The sequence below is a fragment of the Hemitrygon akajei genome, unplaced genomic scaffold, assembly GCF_048418815.1.
Source record: "Hemitrygon akajei unplaced genomic scaffold, sHemAka1.3 Scf000151, whole genome shotgun sequence".
NCBI lineage: Eukaryota > Metazoa > Chordata > Chondrichthyes > Myliobatiformes > Dasyatidae > Hemitrygon > Hemitrygon akajei.
Genome location: NW_027332037.1, coordinates 819,012 through 843,483, shown reverse-complemented (window position 1 = coordinate 843,483; position 24,472 = coordinate 819,012). Strand labels below are relative to the sequence as shown.

Genomic DNA, 24,472 nt, shown 5'->3' with positions numbered 1-24,472 from the left:
CTCCAGCATTTTGTGTGAAAAACCACTTAAATCCTCTCGTCCATCAAACTGCACCTCTCAGTCCCTGTTCTCTGACATCATCATCATTACATGCCGTATCATATCACGTGGGCGATCAGGGTCTGTCCATCACCCTGATTGTTCTGGGTGGTGAGACAGAAGCTGTTTGTCATTGCCTTCATCTGGGCAGTGTCTTCACAGGATGGGTGACTCCAGCCATTATCAATACTCTTCAGAGATTGTCAGTGGTTGCAGAACCCATATACAGTTGAAGTCAGAAGTTTACAAACACTTAGGTTGAAGTCATTAAAACTTATTGTTTAACCACTCCACAGATTTCATATTAGCAAACTATAGTTTTGGCAAGATGTTGAGGACATCAACTTTGTGCATGACACGAGTAATTTTTCCAACAATTGTTTACGGACAGATTATTTCACTTTTATTTGACTATATCACAATTCCAGTGGATCAGAAGCTTACAAACAAAATCAAAAGAAATGAGCCAAGACCTCAGCAAAATAATTGTGGACCTCCACAAGTCTGGTTCATCTTTGGGAGCAATTTCTGTACAAACAATTGTACGTAGTTTAAACACCATGGGAGCATGCAGCCATCATACTGCTCAGGAAGGAGACGCATTTTGTCTCCTAGAGATGAATGTACTTTGGCATGAAAAGTGCAAATCAATTTCAGAACAACAGCAAAGGACCCTGTGAAGATGCTGGAGGAAATAGGTAGACAAGTATCTATATCCACAGTAAAACGAGTCCTATATCGACATAACTACCATAAAAAAGCCAGACTACAGTTTGCAAGTGCACATGAGGACAAAGATCTTACTTTTTGGGGAAATGTCCTCTGGTCTGGTGAAACAAAAATTGAACTGTTTGGCCATAATGACCATCGTTATGTTTGGAGGAAAAAGGGTGAGGCTCGCAAGCCAAAGAACACCATCCCAACCATAAAGCATGGGGGTGGCAGCATCATGTTGTGGGGGTGCTTTGCTGCAGGAGGGACTGGTGCACTTCACAAAATAGATTGCATCATGAGGAAGGAAAACTATGTGGATATATTGAAGTAACATGTCAAGACATCAGCCAGGAAGTTAAAACTCAGTCGCAAATGGGTCTTCCAAATGGACAATGACCCCAAGCATACCTCCAAAGTTGTGGCAAAATTGCTTAAGGACAACAAAGTTAATGTATTGGAGTGGCCATCACAAAGCCCTGACCTCAATCTGATAGAAAATTTATGGGCAGAACTGGAAAATGCATGTGCGAGCAAGGAGGCCTACAAACCAGACTCAGTTACACCAGTTCTGTCTGGAGGAATGGAACAAAATTCCAGCAACTTATTGTGAGAAGCTTGTGGAAGGCTACCCAAAACATTTGACCCAAGTTAAACAATTTAAAGGCAATGCTACCATATACAAACAAAGTGTATGTAAACTTCTAACCCACTGGGAATGTGATGAAAGAAATAAAAGCTGAAATAAATATTATTCTACTATGAAATAAATCTACTATTATTCTGACATTTCACATTCTTAAAATAGTGATCCTAACTGACCTAAGACAGGGAATGTCTTCTAAGATTAAATGTCAGGAATTGTGAAAACTGAGCTTAAATGTATTTGGCTAAGGTGTACGTAAACTTCTGACTTCAACTGTATGTGATATGCGCCAGCTGTGCATACGACCATCCAGTACCTGCTCCCATGCCTTCCTGTGACCCTGATTTGGGGGGGGGGGAGGGGGGGAGGTGGTGCTAAACAAATGCCACACCTTGCCCAAGGGTGATCTGCAGCCTAGTGGTGGGAAGGAGCAACTTACACCTCCTTTGGTAGCGACGTATCTCCACCCCGACAGATCTCTGACCGTCATCTTATAGCAACCAACCCTATGGACTGTTCACCACAACAACACTCACTGCCTTTGGAGAGACGGTGGATGTTGGTGGAATTTGATGCAAGATGGAGAGAAGGATCAGCTGAACAATCACTATCACCTCACCAGGACGCACATCCAGCAGGTGAGTCAGTCAATAAGAGGTTCGATGTCACAGAGCGAGAAACTGAAAAACCCCAATGGACACGAGACCTGATACCTGAGGATCTCTCTCCTGCTGAGACAGAGGATGGTGATGGGGTGGGTTGTCCTGTAGATGATCCATCGGGCTGATCCATTGTGGAAACCTCCAGGTCTGGAACAAAGTAACAGAGACATGGGAGAGTGACAGAGATTAAACAGGGACAATAATTCATAAAGATGAGAGATTCTGCAGATGCTGAAAATCCAGAGCAACACACACAAAATGCTGGAAGAACTCAGCAGGTCAGGCTGCATCTCTGGAGGGGAATAAACAGTGAATGTTTTGGGCTGAGAACCTTCATCCGCACTGGAGAGGAAGGGGGAAGAAGCCAGAATAAAGAGGTGGGGAGGAGTACAGCTGGCAGGTGATAGGTGAAGCCAGATGAGTGGGAAGGTGGGTGCGTGAGGGAGGAGGTGATTTGAGAAGCTGGGAGGTGATGTGTGGAAGAGGTAAAGGGCTGAAGAGGAGTAATCCAAAGAGAGGGGTCAGAATAAAGTGATGGAGGCGGGGACCAGAGGGAGGTGATGGGCAGGTGAGGAGAACAGAGTGGGAATGGAAAAAGAGAGACATGGTAGGGGGGAGAAATTACTGGAAGTCAGAGAAATCAGTGTTCATGTTGTTAGTCTGGAGGCTACCCAGACACGATATGAGGTGTTGCCCTCCAATCTGAGTTTGGCTTCAGCATGTAAGTGGAGGAGGCCTTGGACAGACACGTGGGAATGGGAATGGGGAGTTGAATTGAAATGGGTCGCCACTGGGACAACAATTTGGAAAGGAGGTCTCTGATCTGAAGAGATACCAAAACCATCCAGTCCCTGTTCAGCAACTCTCCCTCGTGAATGTCTGTGACCAGTCATTACTCTCAGTCAGAGCCCAGATGAATAGAGGATTGAAGAAGATCATTCCCTTCAATGACACCCCCAGCCCACTGCAGATACCTGAGTTCACAGACCCAGGTGGGGTTGTGGTTAAACCCGGTCCAGACTCTCTAGTTGCTGATCCCTGGGGTTCCTGAGTTGTGTTTGTACGTAAGCTCGGAGAACCAGCTGGGGTGATGGTTAAATCCGGTTCAGGTTGACCTGTTGATGATCCCTGGGGTTCCCAAGTTTTGTTTGACTGGGAATCTGTAATAAGAAAATATAAAAAAGTTGGGTAAAGTAGTAAACAAGTTTTACGTTCAATCAGGTAGGAGCTCAATGGCAGGAACAGGAGGCCCAAGTCCAGGTCAAATCTGTCCTCTGAAATACACACACTTCACTCTTCTTTGCTCTTTAATTCCTCAATGCTTGTCTCACAAATCCCTCTCCTCATATCTCCCTCTCTCAGCATTCACTCTGTCTGCATCACTCTCCTGTCAGTCCCCCCCTTCCCTCCCTCCAGTTGGAGTGTCACTCTCACTGATCTCTCTGCCCAACTCTCCTCACACAGTCTACACTCTCTCTTCATTTGCCGCTTTGCTCGCACTCCAGCATCCCACCTCTCTCCATCTCTCTCCCCTGTGTGTTTTCACCCATTTCCTTCTATCCATATACTGAATTACTCAAACCCCACTCCGGTAATTTCTATGTCTCATCAGTTACCGTGTAACTCCTCACAGTCATTCCTCCCTTCCTCTCTGTGACCATCCTCCCCTCTCACCTCCATCACTCCTCCCCTCCCTCCTGTGTCACTCTCAGTCACTCCATCCCTCTCTGTTCATTCTTCCCAGCCCATTCTTGCCAACTCCCAACAGAGCCTCATCCCTCACGACTCACCAAACCCAACCCAACAGACAGGACAGAGGAACCACTGACTCCATCATTCACACCCCTACCCACAATGCACTGTACATCCAGTAGGTGAACTGGTCCATGGGAGGTTCAACCTCACAGAGTGACAGAGACTGAATGAACACAGACCGACATGAGACTTGGTACCTGAGGATGTGTCTCCCGCTGGGTTAGAGGACAGTTCCTCGGTGGGATCTCCAGTCGATAACTCTTTGGGCTGTTCTCATGAGTAATTTTTCGGATGGGGGAATAAAGGAACAGGGACACGGGAGTGTGTCCAACCCTCCTGGTACAGTAAGTCCCTGCTAAATAGCTCAGCAATACCCTGACCCACCTAGTGCCTCCTGATACTCACTCACATCTAGTGTACTCTAAAGCTCAATGCGCCAACAACCTCTCCCGTATCAGGACCTGCTGAGTGTCCTCTGATGTCCAGTCTCCCTGCTGGAATTGCCTCTGAAAGACAATGCCCCAAGACAGTGGCATCACCATTAAGGACTCTCACCATCCAGGACACACCCTCCTCTCCCTGCTACCATCAGGGAAGGGGTACAGGAGCCTGAGACACAAACTCAACGTCTTAGGAACAGTTTCTTCCCCTCCAACACCAGATTTCTGAACGATCCATGAACTCATGAACACAACCTCACTATTCCTCTTTTTGCACTATTTATTTATTTTATTTTTGATTGGAACCTACAGGAATATTTTTTATGTCTCCCACTGTACTGCTGCCAAAAAACAACAAATTTCACAAGAGACGTTAGTGATAATAAACCTGATTCTGATCCTGAATCTCTGACCACTGACCATAAATCAATGTCCTCTAGTTATATTCACCCTATCTGTACCCCTCAATCTTCCATACATTTTTATATATTCTCAGAATCAGACTATCACCATTTAACATCACTGATTTATCGTTTGGCAGCAACAGCACAGTGCAAAACTTAAATTTCCTTTAAATTAGTTTAAAAATATTTACTCATTTATTAGAAGATACAGCAAAATAATGAGTCCTTTTGGCCCAACAAGTCTGTGCTATTCTATTACACCTACGCGAACAAAGATTGTGCAAAAGACAACAAAACTGTGCAAAATAGAAAAGAAAAAAAATAGCAATATATGAATAAGCAATAAGTATCGGAACATGAGTTACCCTCTCTGGTTCAAGAGCCTTATGTCTGACAGGTAATAACTGTTCCTGACCCTGGTGGTGTGGGTCCTGAGGCTCCTGTACCTTCTTCCTGATGGCAACAACATGAAGAGAGCATGTCCTGGGTGGTGGAGGTTCTGATGATGAATGCTGACAATGCTCCATGTCGATATGCTCAATGGTGGAGAGGGCTTTATCCGTGATGGACTGGGCCATCAATTATTTACAGATACAGCACAGTAACCGGTCCAACGAGCCCCACCACCCATGTGACCAATTAACCTACTAACCCAGATGTCTCTGTAATGTGGGAGGAAACCGACACAGTCACAGGGAGAGTGTACAATCTCCTTACAGACAGCGACGGTAACAATTAAACAAATAGTGAAAATATCCTGCCTGAACGTCACTCCAAACCTCACCCACCGGACACTTTCATTTCCCCCACCCCTGAGCACCAGGTCTCAGCCCCCCTACTCTGTCACTGAGCCATCTCCACATGTCTTCCAGACCGGCCTCCATCCAAGGCAGGTCATTCCGGATGAGTGAATCACCCTTTCCGGAGAACTCATGTACTCCTGAGATTGTCAGTGGGGATAGAACGGACTCCATCGTTCACATCCCACTGAGAAACACAGATAACCACTGAATCAGCTCACGAGAGCCTGTAGACCACAGAGTTGTGGAATGACTCCCCTCCCCACTGTCACAGGACTTGCTACCTGAGGATGTGTCTCCCGATGGGACAGAGGGCGGTTCCTGGGTGGCCCCTCCAGTCGGTCACCCTTTGGCCTGTTCCCTTGGAGAAATCCCCAGGTCGAGGGTAAAGGAACAGAGATGTGGGAGAAAGAAAATCACCGGAACATCGTACCTCTCTGCCACCACTGAATCTCATCCAAAATCTTCATCACTACGGGTGACTCTCACCATTTGGAGTCGTGATGAAATTCTGGGACTGACCACCGGGATCAGATTTCCCTTAGATGATCCCCACCACCAATTCCTGAGCTGTGGACCGTCCAGCATCCATTGTTTCTCTCCCCACCACCCCCACAACTGTCTACAGCTCCCTCTCAGCACCGCTCCTCCCTCCAGTCCCCATCTTGTACCCTAGACCTCTCTCCCATCCCTACCTACAATCTCCCTCTATTGTCCTCATTCCCCTGTCTCTCCCCACCACTGTCCCTCCTCACCACTTTCCCACTTTCCTCCACCCCAGTCATTCCCATCCTAACTCCTTCATTCTCCTCAATGTCCCTTACCCCCACCCCATTACAATCTTCACATGGTCCCTATGTGTGACAGGGCAGCCTGGGAGTCTCAGGTCACCCCACTGTAGGAAGGATGTGGAAGCTTTAGAGACAGTGCAGAATAGATTTACCAGGACGATGTCTGGATTAGAGAGCAGGTCTTGTGAAGTGAGATTGAGGGGGTGAGGGCTTTTCTCTTTGGAGTGAAGGAAGATGAGAAGTTACTTGATGGAGGTGTACAAGATGGTAAAAGGCATAGATCAAGTAGACAGCCAGAGATTTTTTTCCCAGGGAGGAAGTGGCTGATACCAGGGGGTGTAATTTTAGGTGACTGGAGGTAAGTGTGGTTGGATGTCAGAGATAAGTTCTTTACAGAGAGTGGTGGGTGTTTGGAACAACCTGCAAGGGGTGGTGATACAGACAGATACATTAGGGGTATTTAACAGACTCATAGGTACGTGCATGACAGAAACATGGAGGGTTATATAGGAGGGAAGGGTTAGATTGATCTCAGAGTAGGTCTGCACAACATTGTGGGCCGAAGGGCCTGTGCTGTGCTGTACCGTTCTGTGTTCTATGATCTCTGTCACAGGTCAGACTGGGCAGTTTCATTCTGACCTTGGTGTGAAGGGGGATACGGGAAAGGTGATCACAGACCACGGGCAGGGCAGCCGACTGGAAAACTCAGCCCGTGGTGTGTGTTGGTGACTCAGGACGTCCCAGAATTTCCACACAACTACCACACTGCTGTGTCACTGGGGAACGGTGACCTACCTGTACAGTACACAGAGTTACTCGAGGGTGTCGGCCACAGCCGATACACAAAGTAACCGGAGCAGTTTTTCACCCTGATCTCCCGTCTCCAGTAACAGGTGTTTTCACCCACAGTGAAGCAGATGGTCCTGGTCACCTCCTCCTCTTCTACCTTGGGATGGGAACCTGGAATGAGATTTATAAACACTGTAAAATGTACCCGGTCCCACAGTACAGCGGGGAATGTGAATCAGGACCCACTGTAAATCAGTGGTTCACAACCCACGGTCCGGTCCGGCCTCAGTCAGCATTGAGCTGCTGCCCTCTCCCTCTCCACCCCACCCTCCCCGCAGCAGCACCTTCATCTTCTGAATGAGCCTCCCATGAGGGACCTTGTCAAACGTCTGGGTGATCTCACTGAAACCTATCGAATATTGAAAGGCCTGGATAGAGTGGACATGGAGAGGATGTTTCCTATAGTTGGCGAGCCTGGGACCAGAGGGCACAGCCTCAGAACACAATCACCTCCCTTTATCACAGCGATGAGGAGGAATTTATTTATCCAGAGGGTGGTGAGTCTATGGAATTCATTGCCACAAACGGTTGTGGAGACCACATCATTGGGTATATTTAAAACTGAGGTTGATAGGTTCTTGATTCATGACGGCGTCAAAGGTTACAGCGAGAAATCAAGAGAATGGGACTGAGATGGATAGTAAATCAGCCATGATGGAATGGCGGAGCAGACTCAATGGGCCAAGTGGCCTTATTCTGCTCCTCTGTCTTATGAACTCATGGTGTAAAATCCACGAAGACAACATCCACAGCTCTGCCTTCATCAATCACCTCTGTCAAGCCCTTGAAAAACTCAACTAAGTCAGTAAATCATGACTTACCCCACACAAAGAAATGTTCACTGTCCCTAATTCACCCATGACCTTCCAAATGATCATAAATTGAATCCGTAAGAATCATCTCCACTAGCTTCCCCATCACTGACCTGAGACATACTTGTCTGTAGTTTCCAGAATTATTCAGTTTCCCCGATATTTTCTCCACAATTGAACTGAACGTTTGGTAAGTTTAACTAATAATTTATTTATTTAGTGATACAGTGTCAGACATCCCACCCTGCAAAAACTCATTTCAGGGAGGTAGCACCATCACCCCCGCCCCCTGCAACCCCATATCCCCCCCCCCAGCCCGGTCGACCGCCAAGGGTGTATGTATACAGGACATTTGATTATGAAAGAACACAACAATTTATTTGATCACATATTGAAACTATTTACAGATATATATTCCTTGTTGAGTATTTTGTTGGCAGTCTCAATGCTAATAGCTAAATGCTAATCCAAGTGGCCTTTCTATTTCTTTTGCAAACTTTCCTTGTACTGTGATGTGGCTTGCTTGGCAGATTTGAGCATTTTGCCAGAAGTCTCAACCTCATAGCAGTCTGTGTCAATGAATTTGTTAATCTTGCAAGACATCAGATTCACAATAATATTATATTATCATGGAGTCTTTGTTTATACTATTGCAACTTTAAACAAGTCTACAGGAAGTTTGGCCTCATCACGTAGGACATCAATAGAGTAGCTCCTTAGCAGCTAGCCAGCTGGATTAAATAATTTTAGCTATTCTAATGAACGAATGACCCTTGTTAAACTCACCTCAACATGTCATTTACAGTCATTTAACCCACCATGGGCAGGAGAAAAGTCTCTGTTGCAAACAGTGCAGCCAGCAACAGTGTCATTATTTTTGACCCCTCTTAGGCAGGAGTACACTTTAGTGTAGTCCGCGGTGAAGTACGTTTTATATTTTTGGAACACTCTGCCATGACGCTGCAGGACACTAAACTGAACTGATGGACAATGAAAGAGAGCAAGAGAGAGGTCGACTGTAAAGCCCACCCACAGAGAAAACTGATAGCTCTGCTTAGCACAAAGAGAGACCAATATGGACGGATGGATGGATTTTCTTTCTCACTCTCTCTGATTAACAAGAACCTAATCATGGGAGAACTTACAATGACCAATTAACCTACCCAGTATGACATGGGACTGTGAGAGGACAGATGACGCTGGAATTGAACTCTGTAATAGTGACGTGCTAACCGCTATGTTACCATGGCAACCAATAATTTATCCCACTAATTGGTGAACGATGAGGTCTGCAGACTCCCCCAACTCCCTGGAGATTGTCCCACCACTGAAATGAGTCTGGGGTCGTTGAAACTCCTCCGGGTCGTATCCAGAATGGGGTCAGTGGGCAGATCAGTTCAGTAACCCAACTCCAGGAAGTTGTCACTCCTCCACCAGACTCCATGACAATACAGGACCGTAGAGCGGTCTGAGTGACTGTGGGGAGACCTCTCAGGGAGGTGGGGCTCTGTGTCCATGCTGGGGCCCTCTGAAGAGATTCAGGTTTAGCTGTGGCTGACAGATGCTGCTGTCCCACTCCTGATGTGATGAACATCTGGTGAGGCCCTGCTCCAGATGTGACTGACAGCTGTTGAAACCCCACCCCTGATGTGACTGACAGCTGTTGAAACCCCACCCCAGATGTGACTGACATCTGGTGAAACCCCACCCCAGATGTGACTGACATCTGGTGAAACCCCACCCCTGATGTGACTGACAGCTGGTGAAACCCCACCCATGATACGACTGACATCTGGTGAAACCCCACTCCTGATGTGACTGACATCTGGTGAAACCCCACCCATGATACGACTGACATCTGGTGAAACCCCACTCCTGATGTGACTGACAGCTGGTGAAACCCCACCCATGATATGACTGACATCTGGTGAAACCCCACCCCAGATGTGACTGACAGCTGGTGAAACCCCACCCATGATATGACTGACATCTGGTGAAACCCCACCCCAGATGTGACCGACAGCTGGTGAAGCCCCACCCCAGATGTGATCGACAGCTGGTGAAACCCCACCGCAGATATGACTGACATCTGGTGAAGCCCCCCCCCCCCCCCCGATGGTCCCAACTTCAGATTTAGCTGCAAAGCCCAGACGGAGCCACTGTAAAAATTTCACTGACATTCAGAGAATTCACCAGCTCTGAATCCATGAACCACAGCCCAACTCCTGGGAAACACCAGGAAGCTGGAACTCCTTCACGAGCATCCAGGTCTGGAGTGTGGTCTGGGTAACTGTGGGAAGTCCTCTCAGGGAGTTTGAGTTCTGTGTTTGTATCTGAAGGGATCCGGGTCATCCGTCTGACCTTCTCCGAAAATAACCGAGCCCCACTGATGTAAACTCTGACCCTACCTTTTAACCAGCCTGAGTACTCCCCGGAGCAGCGACCCTGTGGAACGACCGTCTCCGGAATCTTCCATCCTCCGGAACTGAAACAACAATCAGAGAGTCAGACCCTGATCTGAGGGAGTTTATTCACTCAGAGAGACATGGGAAATTACTCTCACCATGTCCATACTGTCTCTGATCAATAGCCCCCCAATCCTGGGAATTCCCTCTCTGTTGTACCTCCCCGTTGTCTCTACCCTGAGAATATGGGATCTCCCCTCTCCCTGTATTTACTCCCCATCTCAGTGTAGTCACTGATGATCCCGGTCTCCCTGCATTTCCCATTCACACACCCCTTGTTCCCCTGTTTACATTCCCCTTCTGTGTCCAGTTTCTCAGTGATTATCTCCTCACTTTACCTGTTAAATCTGTACCATCCCACTGCAAGATTTCCATCACCCATCCATTGTCCACCAGTGCACTCATTGAGGACACAATCTGTGCTCCTCCAGGACTGATCCAGGACGGTGTGGGTTACACACGGATCACCGAGTGCAGAGTCTGTGACTGAGGGACAGAACGATTTTCAGTGTTAATGTACAGTTCACGTTCCCCATCCTCTTTCTCTGCCAATCACAACCCCCATCTGCACTTCCACCTTCAGCAATCTCTGGGCACCAATAATTTTGGGGTTTTTTTATTCATCGAAGGGACGTGAGTTTCAGAGGCTGAGCCAGTGTTTAACTGTCCCACCAGAGGTTCCCAGGAGAAGGTGATGGTGATGAGCTGACTTCTTGAACTGCTGCAGTCCTTGATGTGTGGGGACATCCACAATGATGTTCAAGAGCCCAGGGTTTTGACCCGGTGACACTGAAGGAACAGCAATGTAGTTCCAAGTCAGGGGAGTGTCTGTCTTCAAGGGAAACTTCCAGAAACTTCCTAACCCCTCATCCCTAAGGAAGCTCCCTTTCAGCATCCCTCCTCCCATCCAGTCCCTTGCATCCTACACACCAGACCCTTCTCCCATCCCCACCTCCAGTCTCCTTCTGATCCCCCTTCCCCTGTCGCCTCCTCTCCACTCTCCTTCTCTTGCCCTTCCCACTTCCCTCCATCCGTCTTTCCTCTTCTACTCCTCCATTCTCCTTCACTTCCCCATTCCCTTCCATCTCCCTGAAGAAAAGAGGAGAGCATGGACTGGATGGTGGGGTCCTTGATGATGGATGCTGCTTGTAGATGTGTTTAATGGTGGGGAGGGCTTTTCCTGTGATGGACTGGGCTGCATCCACTACTGTTCTGATCTTGGGCATTGGTGTTTCCATACCAGGCCGTGATGTAACCAGTCAGAAATATTCTCCACCACACATCTATAGAAGTTGGTCAAAGCTTTAGGTGACGTACTGAATCTGTGCAAACTTCTCAGAAAGTAGAGGAGCTGCCATGCCTTCTTTGTAATGACACTTACATACTGGTCCCAGAACAGATCCTCTTATCGTACAAGATGTCTGTTCAAGAGGCTGATGACAGAGGGGTGAGATTCACTAGTCTATAGTTCCCATGATTTTCCCTTGTTTCATTCTAGGCACAACATTAGCTACTCACCAGTCCTCTGGGAACTCACCTGTGGTAAGAGATGACACGAAGCTACTGATCAATACCCCAGCAATCTCATCTCTTGTCTCCTACAATAACCTGGGAGAAATCCCATTGGGACCTGGGGATTTATCCACCTTACTACCCATCAGGAGGCCCAACACTTCCTCTTCCTTGACCTCTAAACACCCTAACATATTTATACACTCAGCAGTGATCTCCTGGTCTTCCACATCCCTTTCCTTGATAAATACTAAAGCAAAGTGATCATTAAGTACCTCACTCACATTCTCTGCATCCAAGCAAAGAATCCTTGAGTGTTCCTACCCTCTCCCTAGTTATCCCCTTCCTTGATGTATGTATAGAATGCCTTGGGATTCACCTTAATCCTACTTGCCAAGGACTTTACTTTGCCCCTCCTGGCTTTCGGAATTCCTTTCTTTAATTCTTTTCCGGTTTCTTGATACTCCTCATGTGCTTCATTTGATCCTGACTTCAGAAGCTTTACATACTTTTCCTTTTTCTTCTTGACAAAATTCATCACCTCTCTGGTCATCCAAGTTTCTCTTGTCTTTCCACCTCTATCCTCCCTTCTAACAGGTACATATATTTCCAGTACTCTGTCCAATTGATCTTCAAACAACCTCCGTGTGTCTGATGTGGACTTGACAGAAAAAAAGGTGTTCCTACCTAATCCCCACACAATTTGCCCTACTCCAATTTAAATCTCTCCCACAAGGACTGTACCTATCCTTATCTATAACTATCCTGACAGCTGAGGAGTTGTGGTCACTGTGCCCGACCTGCTCACCCACTGACCAGGTTCATTACCCAACACCAGGTCCAGTCCAGGTTCTCCTCTCGATGGACTGCCCACATATTGATTTAAGGAACCCTCCTGGATACACTTAACAAATTCTTCTCCATCTCACCCCCTTGCACAAAGAAAATCCTAGTTTACATGAGGGAACTTGAAACCCCCATGACAACAACCCTATTATTTTCACACATTTCCTTAATTTGATTACATATCTGCTCCTAAATGTCCCAATGGCTATTGGCGAAGGAGGGCCTGTGGTACAATATGTGGCACAATCCCATCAGTGTGATTGCACCCTTCCTACTCCTGAGTTCCACCCAAATGGACTCAGAGTCTGACCCCTCCGTTATGTCTCCCCTGAGTGCAACTGTGATACTGTCCCTGAGTAGTAGTGCAACTCCTGCCAACCCCCCCCCCCCACCACCAACACAATCACCACCACCTTCTCTATCTTTGAAAACCTGGTACATAAATCATTCCTGCCCCTCCTTCAACCGAGTTTCAGTAATGGCCACATCGTAGTTCCATGTACTGATCAATGCTCCAATTTCATCACCTTTACCCATAATACTCCAAGCATTAACATGAACACACTTCACACAACCTGACCCATCATACCTGTTATTTCGAGTCTGCCTATCAATATTTTCCTTAACATCTACCTACTGGTCCGATGTTTCCATCACTGTCCTGGGGCTCCAGTTCACAGTCCCCTGCAAAACTAGTTTAAACTCTCTTGAATAGCATCAGCAAACCTCCCGGCCAGGATATTGGTTCCAATCCAGTTCAGGTACAACCTGTCCCTCTTGTACAGGTCACCCATTCCCCAGAAAAGATTCCAATGATCCAAGAACATGAAACCCTGTCCCTGCACCATCTCCTCAGCCACTCATCATCTGTGCTATCACCCCATTCCTACCTGCACTAGCCCGTGGCACTGGGAGTAATCCGGAGATTACCTGCTACCCTGGAGGTCCTTCTCTTGACGGCTCTTTCCTAACTCTATATACTCACTGCGTAGGACTTCTTCCCCTTTTATGCTTCTGTCATTCGTACCAATATGCACCACGAGCTCTGGCTGTTCACCCTCCCCCTTGAGAATATCCTGCAGCCGCTCCAATACATCCCAGACCCTCGCACCTGGGAGTCCACACACCATCCTGGTCTCTCTTGTGGCTGCAGAATCTCCTTTCTGTCCCCCAGTCTTCGAGTCTCCTACAACTGCCATACTGGCTGATGTTACTATTCCCTGTTGAGTCTCAGAGCCAGCCAGTTCCACCAGCCTGGCTACTGCTGCTGCCGTGCCCCGATGGGTCGTCCCCCAGCAGGATCCAAAGAGATATACTTGTTGCTGAGGGGAATGGCCCCAGGGGAACTCTGCACTGACTTCCCCATCCCCTTACCTCTCCTGGTGGTCACTCATCTACTGTGCAAATCCTGTACTCTGGCTGTGACCACCTTTCACAATTCTCATCTGTAAAACCTTCAGCTTCCCGGATGATCCTAATTACATCCAACTCCAGCTCCGTGACCCGGTCAGTCAGGCACTGAAGTTGGGTGCATTCCCGCAGATGTAGTCATCAGGGAAACAGTCAGGTAACCTGAATTCCCACATCTGACAGGAGGAGCATTCCTTGCTAAATACTCCATACTGAAAGAAAAGGCTCATCTCTTCTTCTCTGTGCCTCTGGATGTTCACATTGAAACCTTCCCACTCTTTCACTGCACAGTCTGACAATGGCCGCTCTGCTTGACCATCCCTTCCTTTTATTTCAAGCTGAGTTTCAGCCTCCAACACCGACAGTTACCGCACCTGCACAGCTGAAAATGACCGGCCCGACGTGAATCTGCTCCTGTTACACTCTCTCTCCCAACCTTTGGTCGGGCTCTGACAGACGGAACATTGATCTCTCCAGCACAGTACAGGCCCTTCAGCCCACAGTGTGGTGCTGACATTTTAACCTGCACAGCCCTGCCAGGGTCTGCAGGCCATCACTTCCTACAAGGCAAAACCCAACATCAAGAATGGCTGTGATGCTTCACTCCCAGATGAGCTGAATGCCTTTCATGCACGCTTCGAAAGGGAGAATAAAACTACCTCTGTGGCACCTGTTGACCCTGTGATCTCAGACTTGAAGGTCGACATCAGAACATCGTTAGACAGGGTGAAACCTCACAAGACATCAGGCCCTGATGGTCTACCTGGTAGGGAACTGAAAACCAACCAACCAACCAACTGTGGGAGAGTTCGAGGAATTCTTCAATCTCTCCCTGCTGGAATCGGAGGTTCCCAGCTGCTTCAAAAGAGTGACAATCGCACCAGTACCCAAGGACAGAGTGAGTTTAATGTCAATGAAATGAAGGAACGGATCATTGATTTCAGGAGAAGGAAACCAGAGGTATATGAGCCAGTCCTCATTGGGGTATCAGAGGTGGAGAGGGTCAGTAACTTTAACTTCCTCAGAGTAATCATCTCAGAGGATCTGTCCTGGGCCCAGCACATCAGGGGTGACAATCGCATCAGTACAAAAGGAGGACGGAGTGAGTTTAATGTCAATGAAACGAAGGAACGGATCATTGATTTCAGGAGAAGGAAACCAGAGGTATGTGAGCCGGTCCTCATTGGGGTATCAGAGGTGGAGAGGGTCTGAAACTTTAACTTCCTCAGAGTAATCATCTCAGACGATCTGTCCTGGGCCCAGCACATCAGTGCAATTACAAAGAAAGCAGGGCAGCACCTCTACTTCCTCAGAATCCAGTGAAGATTCAGCAAGACATCTGATACTCTGACAAACTTCCAGAGATGTGTGGTGGAGAGTATAGTGACTGGCTCTTCACTGCCTGGAATGGAAACTCATGCCCTTGAACAGAAAATCCTTCACAAAGTTGTGGATTTGACCCTCTCCCCAGATCCACAGTGTCTGTCACAGGAAAGCAGCATCCGTCATAAGGACCCACACTACCCAGGCCGTGCTCTCCCCATATCCACAGGGTCTGTCACAGGAAAGCAGCATCCGTCATAAGGACCCACACTACCCAGGCCGTGCTCTCCCCATATCCACAGGGTCTGTCACAGGAAAGCAGCATCCGTCATAAGGAGCCACACTACCCAGGCCGTGCTCTCCCCATATCCACAGGGTCCGTCACAGGGAAGCAGCATCCGTCATAAGGAGCCACACTACCCAGGCCGTGCTCTCCCCATATCCACAGGGTCCGTCACAGGGAAGCAGCATCCGTCATAAGGAGCCACACTACCCAGGCCGTGCTCTCCCCATATCCACAGGGTCCGTCACCGGAAAGCAGCATCCATCATAAGGAGCCACACTACCCAGGCCGTGCTCTCCCCATATCCACAGGGTCTGTCACAGGAAAGCAGCATCCATCATAAGGACCCACACTACCCAGGCCGTGCTCTCCCCATATCCACAGGGTCTGTCACAGGGAAGCAGCATCCGTCATAAGGACCCACACTACCCAGGCCGTGCTCTCCCCATATCCACAGGGTCTGTCACAGGAAAGCAGCATCCATCGTAAGGACCCACACTACCCAGGCCGTGCTCTCCCCATATCCACAGGGTCTGTCACAGGAAAGCAGCATCCGTCATAAGGACCCACACTACCCAGGCCGTGCTCTCCCCATATCCACAGGGTCTGTCACAGGAAAGCAGCATCCGTCATAAGGACCCACACTACCCAGGCCGTGCTCTCCCCATATCCACAGGGTCTGTCACAGGAAAGCAGCATCCGTCATAAGGAGCCACACTACCCAGGCCGTGCTCTCCCCATATCCACAGGGTCCGTCACAGGGAAGCAGCATCCGTCATAAGGAGCCACACTACCCAGGCCGTGCTCTCCCCATATCCACAGGGTCCGTCACAGGGAAGCAGCATCCGTCATAAGGAGCCACACTACCCAGGCCGTGCTCTCCCCATATCCACAGGGTCCGTCACCGGAAAGCAGCATCCGTCATAAGGAGCCACACTACCCAGGCCGTGCTCTCCCCATATCCACAGGGTCCGTCACCGGAAAGCAGCATCCATCGTAAGGAGCCACACTACCCAGGCCGTGCTCTCCCCATATCCACAGGGTCTGTCACAGGAAAGCAGCATCCATCGTAAGGACCCACACTACCCAGGCCGTGCTCTCCCCACATCCACAGGGTCTGTCACAGGAAAGCAGCATCCATCGTAAGGAGCCACACTACCCAGGCCGTGCTCTCCCCATATCCACAGGGTCTGTCACAGGAAAGCAGCATCCATCATAAGGACCCACACTACCCAGGCCGTGCTCTCCCCATATCCACAGGGTCTGTCACAGGAAAGCAGCATCCATCATAAGGACCCACACTACCCAGGCCGTGCTCTCCCCATATCCACAGGGTCTGTCACAGGAAAGCAGCATCCATCATAAGGACCCACACTACCCAGGCCGTGCTCTCCCCATATCCACAGGGTCTGTCACAGGAAAGCAGCATCCATCATAAGGACCCACACTACCCAGGCCGTGCTCTCCCCATATCCACAGGGTCTGTCACAGGAAAGCAGCATCCATCATAAGGACCCACACTACCCAGGCCGTGCTCTCCCCATATCCACAGGGTCTGTCACAGGAAAGCAGCATCCATCATAAGGACCCACACTACCCAGGCCGTGCTCTCCCCATATCCACAGGGTCTGTCACAGGAAAGCAGCATCCATCATAAGGACCCACACTACCCAGGCCGTGCTCTCCCCATACCCACAGGGTCTGTCACAGGAAAGCAGCATCCATCATAAGGACCCACACTACCCAGGCCGTGCTCTCCCCATATCCACAGGGTCTGTCACAGGAAAGCAGCATCCATCATAAGGACCCACACTACCCAGGCCGTGCTCTCCCCATATCCACAGGGTCTGTCACAGGAAAGCAGCATCCATCATAAGGACCCACACTACCCAGGCCGTGCTCTCCCCGTATCCACAGGGTCTTTCACAGGAAAGCAGCATCCATCATAAGGACCCACACTACCCAGGCCGTGCTCTCCCCATATCCACAGGGTCTGTCACAGGAAAGCAGCATCCATCATAAGGACCCACACTACCCAGGCCGTGCTCTCCCCACATCCACAGGGTCTGTCACAGGAAAGCAGCATCCATCATAAGGACCCACACTACCCAGGCCGTGCTCTCCCCACATCCACAGGGTCTGTCACAGGAAAGCAGCATCCATCATAAGGACCCACACTACCCAGGCCGTGCTCTCCCCACATCCACAGGGTCTGTCACAGGAAAGCAGCATCCATCATAAGGACCCACACTACCCAGGCCGTGCTCTCCCCATATCCACAGGGTCTGTCACAGGAAAGCAGCATCCATCATAAGGACCCACACTACCCAGGCCGTGCTCTCCCCATATCCACAGGGTCTGTCACAGGAAAGCAGCATCCATCATAAGGACCCACACTACCCAGGCCGTGCTCTCCCCATATCCACAGGGTGTGTCACAGGAAAGCAGCATCCATCATAAGGACCCACACTACCCAGGCCGTGCTCTCCCCATATCCACAGGGTGTGTCACAGGAAAGCAGCATCCATCATAAGGACCCACACTACCCAGGCCGTGCTCTCTTCTCGCTGCTGCCATCAGGAAAGAGGTACTGCAGCTTCAGCACCCACACCACCAGGTTCAGGAAGAGTTATTACCGTCAACCATCAGGCTCCTGAACCAGTGTGGATAACTTCACTCAACTTCACTGAACTGATCCCACAACCTATCGACTCACTTTCATGGACTCTTCATCTCATGTTCTCAATATTTAGTGTTTGTTTGTTTTTATTATTATTATTTATTATTTTTCTTTCTATTTGTATTTGCTCAGTTTGTTCTCTTTTAAACACTGGTTCCCCCCCACCCCCCGGTTAGGGCAGACTTTCACTGATTCCCTGAGGGGTATTGGATTGAGTATGCCTGCAAGAAATTGAATCTTGACTCTCTCTCCCCTAGGAGTCTCCCTTCCTCCCCCTCCCCTCCGTCTCTCCCCACTTCCTCCCTCCTCTGTCTTTTCCCTTCCCCTCATTCTCTCCCTACCTCTTTTTCCCATCCCTTAGTCTCTCAATGACACCCTCACCCCTCAGTCTCTCCCTACCTTCTCCTCTCCTTGGTCTTTCTTCCCTCTCCACTTGAACCCTCCCTAACCCTCTGCTTAACTCCCTCCACCCAACAGACTCTTCCTATCTACCTCTCTCATCGGTCTCTCAATATCTCCTTCTCCCCTCGCTCTCTGTAATTGCCTGATACCTGTCTCTACCTACCTTCCTCTGCCCTCAGCCTTTCCCCGACTCACTCCCCTTCGTTCTCTGCTGATCTCCATCTCCCCTCAATGTCTCTAAATCCCTTGCTCCCTCCCCCCCTCCACTCGATTTCTGCCTGATTTACTCCTTCCCTCAGCCTCTCCTGACTTCCCACACTCCTCGGTGTCTCCCTATTTCCCTCTGCCCTCAGTGTCTCCCTACCTCACTCTCCCCTCAGTCACCCCCAGCTCTCTCTCTCTCCTCTCAGACTTTCACTACCTCCCTTTCCCTCAGAGTAATACTACCCCTCCTCTCAGTTTCTCCCTAACTACCACTCACCTCTGTGTCTCCCTCCCTTCTTCACTCAATCTCCCCCTAACTTTCTCTCCCTTGTCATTCCCTACATCCCACTTCCCTTCGCCTCTCCATACATTCCCCTCCCCTCAGTCTCTTCCGACCTCCCCCTCTCCCGGTCTCTCATGATGACACTCTTTCCCCATTCTCCTTATCTCCCTCATCCTTCAGTCTCCCAGCCTCTCTGCCTTAGGTCCATCTGGACCTCTCACTTCCCTTGTTCTCTCCATCTGTTCCTCCCCCCTCAGTCTCTCACCTCCACCCTCTCCACTCCGTCCCTCACTGTCACCCTCTCCAACCCGTCCCTCACCACCACCCTCCACTCTATCTCTCACCTCCACACCATCTCTCACCCCCACCCTCTCCGCCCCGTCCCTCACCCCCACCCTCTCCACCCCACCCCTCACCCCCACCCTCTCCACCCCATCCCTCACTGTCACCCTCTCCAACCCGTCCCTCACCGCCACCCTCCACTCCATCTCTCACCTCCACACCATCTCTAACACCCACCCTCTCCGCCCTGTCCCTCACCCCCAACCTCTCCACCCCGCCCCTCACCCCCACCCTCTCCACCCTCTCTCACCCCCACCCTCTCCTCCCCGTCCCTCACTATCACCCTCTCCACTCAGTCTCTCTCTGCCTACCTGTCCCCACAGTCTCTCCCTACCTCCATTCCTATATATGTGCATAGGTACTTGGCGATTAAAGTCTGATTCTGATTCTGATAAAGGACTGAGAGGACAGCCCTGACGGGTTCCTCTATATAATCTAAAATAAGGAGATTTTTGATTGTTAGTTATAACCGCAGCCACCAGGGCTTGATAAATCAGTTTGATCCAGGAAATAAATCCTGGACCAAAATTAAACCTCTTCAAAGCCTGAAACAAATAAGGCCATTCCACCCTGTCAAAATCTTTCTCTGTATCCAGAGACACAATACCTTCAGGTACTTTAACTGAGGGGGAGTAAATAATATTAACCAATCTTCGAATATTAAAATGCGAATACCTATTTTTAATAAATCCAGTTTTATCATTTGAGATAACAGCAGGCAAAACATTCTCAAGTCTATTGGCTAAAATCTTAGAGAGAATTTTAAAATCCACCTTTAGTAAGGAGATAGGTCTATAGTAGTGGTCACCAACCTTTTTAAGCCCAAGATCCCCTACCTTGGCCTCAGTAAAAGGCAAGATTGACCACACATCAATTAGTTACATGCATGCGCACCAGGGCAGAAAAGACCGCAAGTAAAACCCCGCAACCCGGAAGTAGAAATAATGTATAAACGCCGGGGATACCCACCCCTTTTTTTTGCACCGCGGACCAGTTTAATATTGACAATATTCTTACGGACCGACCGACGGGGGCGGGGGAGGTGTTAAATATGACAGGAATACAGCGATACTCGAAGCAGGTTCCTTATGTCCAGTCTATTCTGCAATTTAGCTTTCGCAGCTCTCAGCTTCTGTCCCGCTTGCTCACGTTTTTTCCGCTGAAAAATCTCGCGGGTTTGTCTTTAAGAGCGGGGTGCTTGGACTCAGGGTGCCGAAGCAGTTTTGAGGATTTCATTGCCTCATTAGAAAGCCTCCCGGCCCAAACTCCAGCCTCCCGCCCGCCCGCCACCAGCCACCTTTGCAAGGTGCAGCTAGTCATGGATGGGGTGAGAGGACAAGGTCAGGGCCGGAGGTCCCCGTACCAGGACCACAGTAGTTGCAGTCCGGAGCAAGCGGCTGACCGAGCGAGGAGTGCGACAGGGAGCCTGCCCGTTCCCCTTGTAGGATCTATCGGCCAACAAAAGTTTGGTTCAGTAGATCGCAGCGTGGTAGCTGCTCTGCTACCTACGAAACGCTGAGCCTGAATTAGGTTGTCTGCGAATATTTTAGCACTGGGTTCCCCACGAACATTCGGTGTGGTAAACAGGTTCAGAGACAGTGCTCCAGGCCAGTAGCGACGGCACTTCCCGCCGGCCGGTTACCCAAGGCCAACCAGTGATCCCTGCCGCGAGGGTGTCACTGCGTTTAGGCGACTGATGACTTTGCATGGGTTCAAGTTCAACAGGTTATGAGCAAAGCTGCAGCTGATTCATAGCGTTTCCTCGTGGCCCAGTGGTTGGGGTCCACTGAAGGACACTGTGTCGTGCGGGGGAGCTACACGCATGCGCACTGGGCAGAAAGAACGGAACTAAAACCCCGCAACCCGGAAACAGTCTCTCAACAGTATTTGTGTGTTTATTTTTCATTATTTTTCAGGATCAACTGGGAAATTCTCAAAGATCGACTAGTCGATCACGATCGACGGGTCGGCGACCACTAGTCTATAGGATGCACATTCAGATAGATCTGTTCCTTTTTTTAGGAATCACTGAAATTAATGCCTCATAAATTTCGGGAGATTCCCAAAAGATACAGAATCAGTGAAAGTTTGACGAAGATGTGGTATAAGCATTTCATTGAAGGTCTTATAAAATTCCACTGTATCTCCATCTGGTCCTGGAGCTTTCCCTGGTTGCATAGAGGAAATAGCCTTAGCCAGTTTCCTCTTGTTTAATAGGTGCATCTAGTATATTAATATCTTGAGTCAAAATTTTAGGTATATTTAATTTTTGCAAAAATCTATTCATACTAAAAGTATTGTCAGAGAATTCAGATTTATAAAGATTGGAATAGAAATCCATAAATATCTTATTAATTTCATAAGGGTCTAATGTTTCAGTTCTAGCTGGTCTGTGTAGTTTCAAAATCTGTCTTCTGACCATGTTTGCCTTTAACTGACCAACCATAGTTTACCTGATTTATCTCTATGTATAAAAAATAAACTTCTAGATTTAAAAATTTGCTATTCAATGGGAAAGCTCAGAAGCAAATCATACTGTGATTGAAGATCAACCCTTTCCTTATACAGATCTTCAGTAGGTCTTACTGAATACGCTTTATCTCTCTCTCTCATTTTATTAGTAATCACTAACACTTCCACTTTAGTTTTCCTTCTTAAAGCTACTGAATATGAAATTATCTGTCCCCTAAGAAAGGATTTCATCGTATCCCATATAACCAAATCTGACATTCCTTCAGTTGTATTAAGTTCAAAAAATATAGAAATTTGCTCCTTGATAAAACTAACAAAGGCTGTATCCTGTAACAATAAGGGATTCAGTCTCCACTGTGACATTTTCAAAAGACTATCAGAGAGCTTCAGAGTTAAATTCACAGGCGCATGATCCGACAGCGCAATAACATCATACGCACACTCAACAACGGAGCATAGCAACTGTGTATCTAGAAAAAAAATCAATTCTTCAGTAGTTATGATGAACGAGTGATAAAAAAGAAAAATCTTTGTTATGAGGGTGTTTATATCTCCAGATATTGACCAGGCCATATTCTAATAGAAACGAGTTAATACAGGTCGTCATTTTATTAGGGAGCAATGGAGTGGTTGATGACCTGTCAATCACCGGATTCAGCAACAATTGAAGTCACCGCCCATGATCAACTTATAGTCATTTAGATTCGGTAGCTCAAACTTCTTAAAAAATTCAGGACTGTCTGAATTAGGTGCGTATACACACACCAAAGCTACCTTTTGATCACATAATAAACCAGTGACAATTAAATATCTTCCAATCGAATCAGTAGTAATATTAAAATGTACAAAAGGGATTTTAGTGTTTACAAAAATAGATACCCCTCTAACTTTATTTGTCGATAAAGAATGATATAAAGGGTTTTTTCCAAAATTTGAAAGATCGATCTTCATCCTGTCTCTGTACACGAGTTTCTTGCACAAAAATAATATCCGCATTAAGTGTTTTTAATTTCTTATATATTGCACAAGCGCACATTAATCCAAAAGGAAAAAAAGCACTGACTTGACCAGAAGTGACGACAAAATTGAGAAAATATGACCCTCATTAGAACCGCCCAGTCGAGAAAAAAAACCTATTCTAATAGCCCCCTCCCCCAAAGCCCGAAAGAAAAAAGCGACCAATAGGATAGTCGCATGCTAAATCCAATGACCCTTGACCCCATCCTCCATTTTGCAGCTATATTAAAAAATACAATATTTATCCCACCGATTCTAGCCATAATAAAAGAGATAACTGGCAACGGCCATCTTAAAATCATCTAAAGTATATTAAACACATATTCAAAAAAGAATAGAACCAAGCAAATAATATTACAACTGAAGTTCTTTCTCTCAAAAAAATCTTACAAGTCGTACAAAAAAATAAGTGAATATATATATATATATATATATATAAAAACCTAAGACTAAATTAATATTGAGACATACAAAAAGACAGAAAAAATAATTCAAACCAGGTCCTATAATATGGACCTATAACCAGGTCCTATAATATAATATTACCTCTATAATATGAAACAGATTTCCTTCAAAGCAACTCTGAATGACTATACTTTGCACATTACACATTCAGACAGAGACGTAACTTAGATTATTTTTACTCCTCATGTTTGTGAAGCATGTAAGAAATAAAGTCAATTTAGTTCAAACTTATTTAATTTTTAAGCAGTGATATTAAACCTGATTCTGACTCTGATTTCACTCCTCGTCCCCTTCCATCCACTCCATCACACACTCCAGACCTTTCTCCCATCCCCACCTCCAGTCCTCCTTCAGTGACCCCCCCATCCCTGTTTCCTCCTCTTCCCCATCACACCTCTTTCACTCCCTCCCTCCTTGACACCACTATCTACTGACTCCTAGTTATCGAGAGCAATAGAGCACTACAGCATAGAAACAGGCTCTTTGGCCCATCTAGTCCATGCTGAATATTCTGCATCGTCCGATCAACCTGCACCCAGAACAGAGCCGTCCATTCCCCTCCCATCCATGTATTCATCCAAACTTCTCTTTGATGTTGAAATCAAACCCACATCCTCCACATCAGTCAGCAGCTTGTTCCACCCTCGCACCACCCTCAGAGTGAAGACGTTCCCTCTCATGTTCCCCTTAATCATTTCACCTTTCACTCTTAACCTGTGACCTCTAGTTCAGGTCTCACTCAACCTCAGTGGAAGTAGTCTGCGGGCATGTACCCTATCTATACGCCTCATAATTTTATAAACCTTATCCCCTCATTCCCCGAAGCTCCAGAACTGCACCCGTATTCCGTGATCTTTGC

General features: G+C 47.9%; 1 protein-coding gene across 1 annotated transcript in view; it reads right to left on the bottom strand.

Moving 5' to 3' along the window:
* Window positions 1-4,904: 4,904 nt before the first annotated feature.
* The window catches only part of LOC140724008 (uncharacterized), a 31,908-nt gene continuing 12,340 nt past the window's right edge, over window positions 4,905-24,472 (bottom strand). Inside the window, exons 8-11 of the mRNA XM_073038501.1 lie at window positions 10,713-10,860; window positions 10,318-10,394; window positions 7,044-7,208; window positions 4,905-4,918 (exon numbers count right to left, since the gene is read on the bottom strand). Coding sequence (XP_072894602.1) covers window positions 4,905-4,918; window positions 7,044-7,208; window positions 10,318-10,394; window positions 10,713-10,860 — 404 coding nt within the window. The remainder of the gene's footprint in view (window positions 4,919-7,043; window positions 7,209-10,317; window positions 10,395-10,712; window positions 10,861-24,472) is intronic.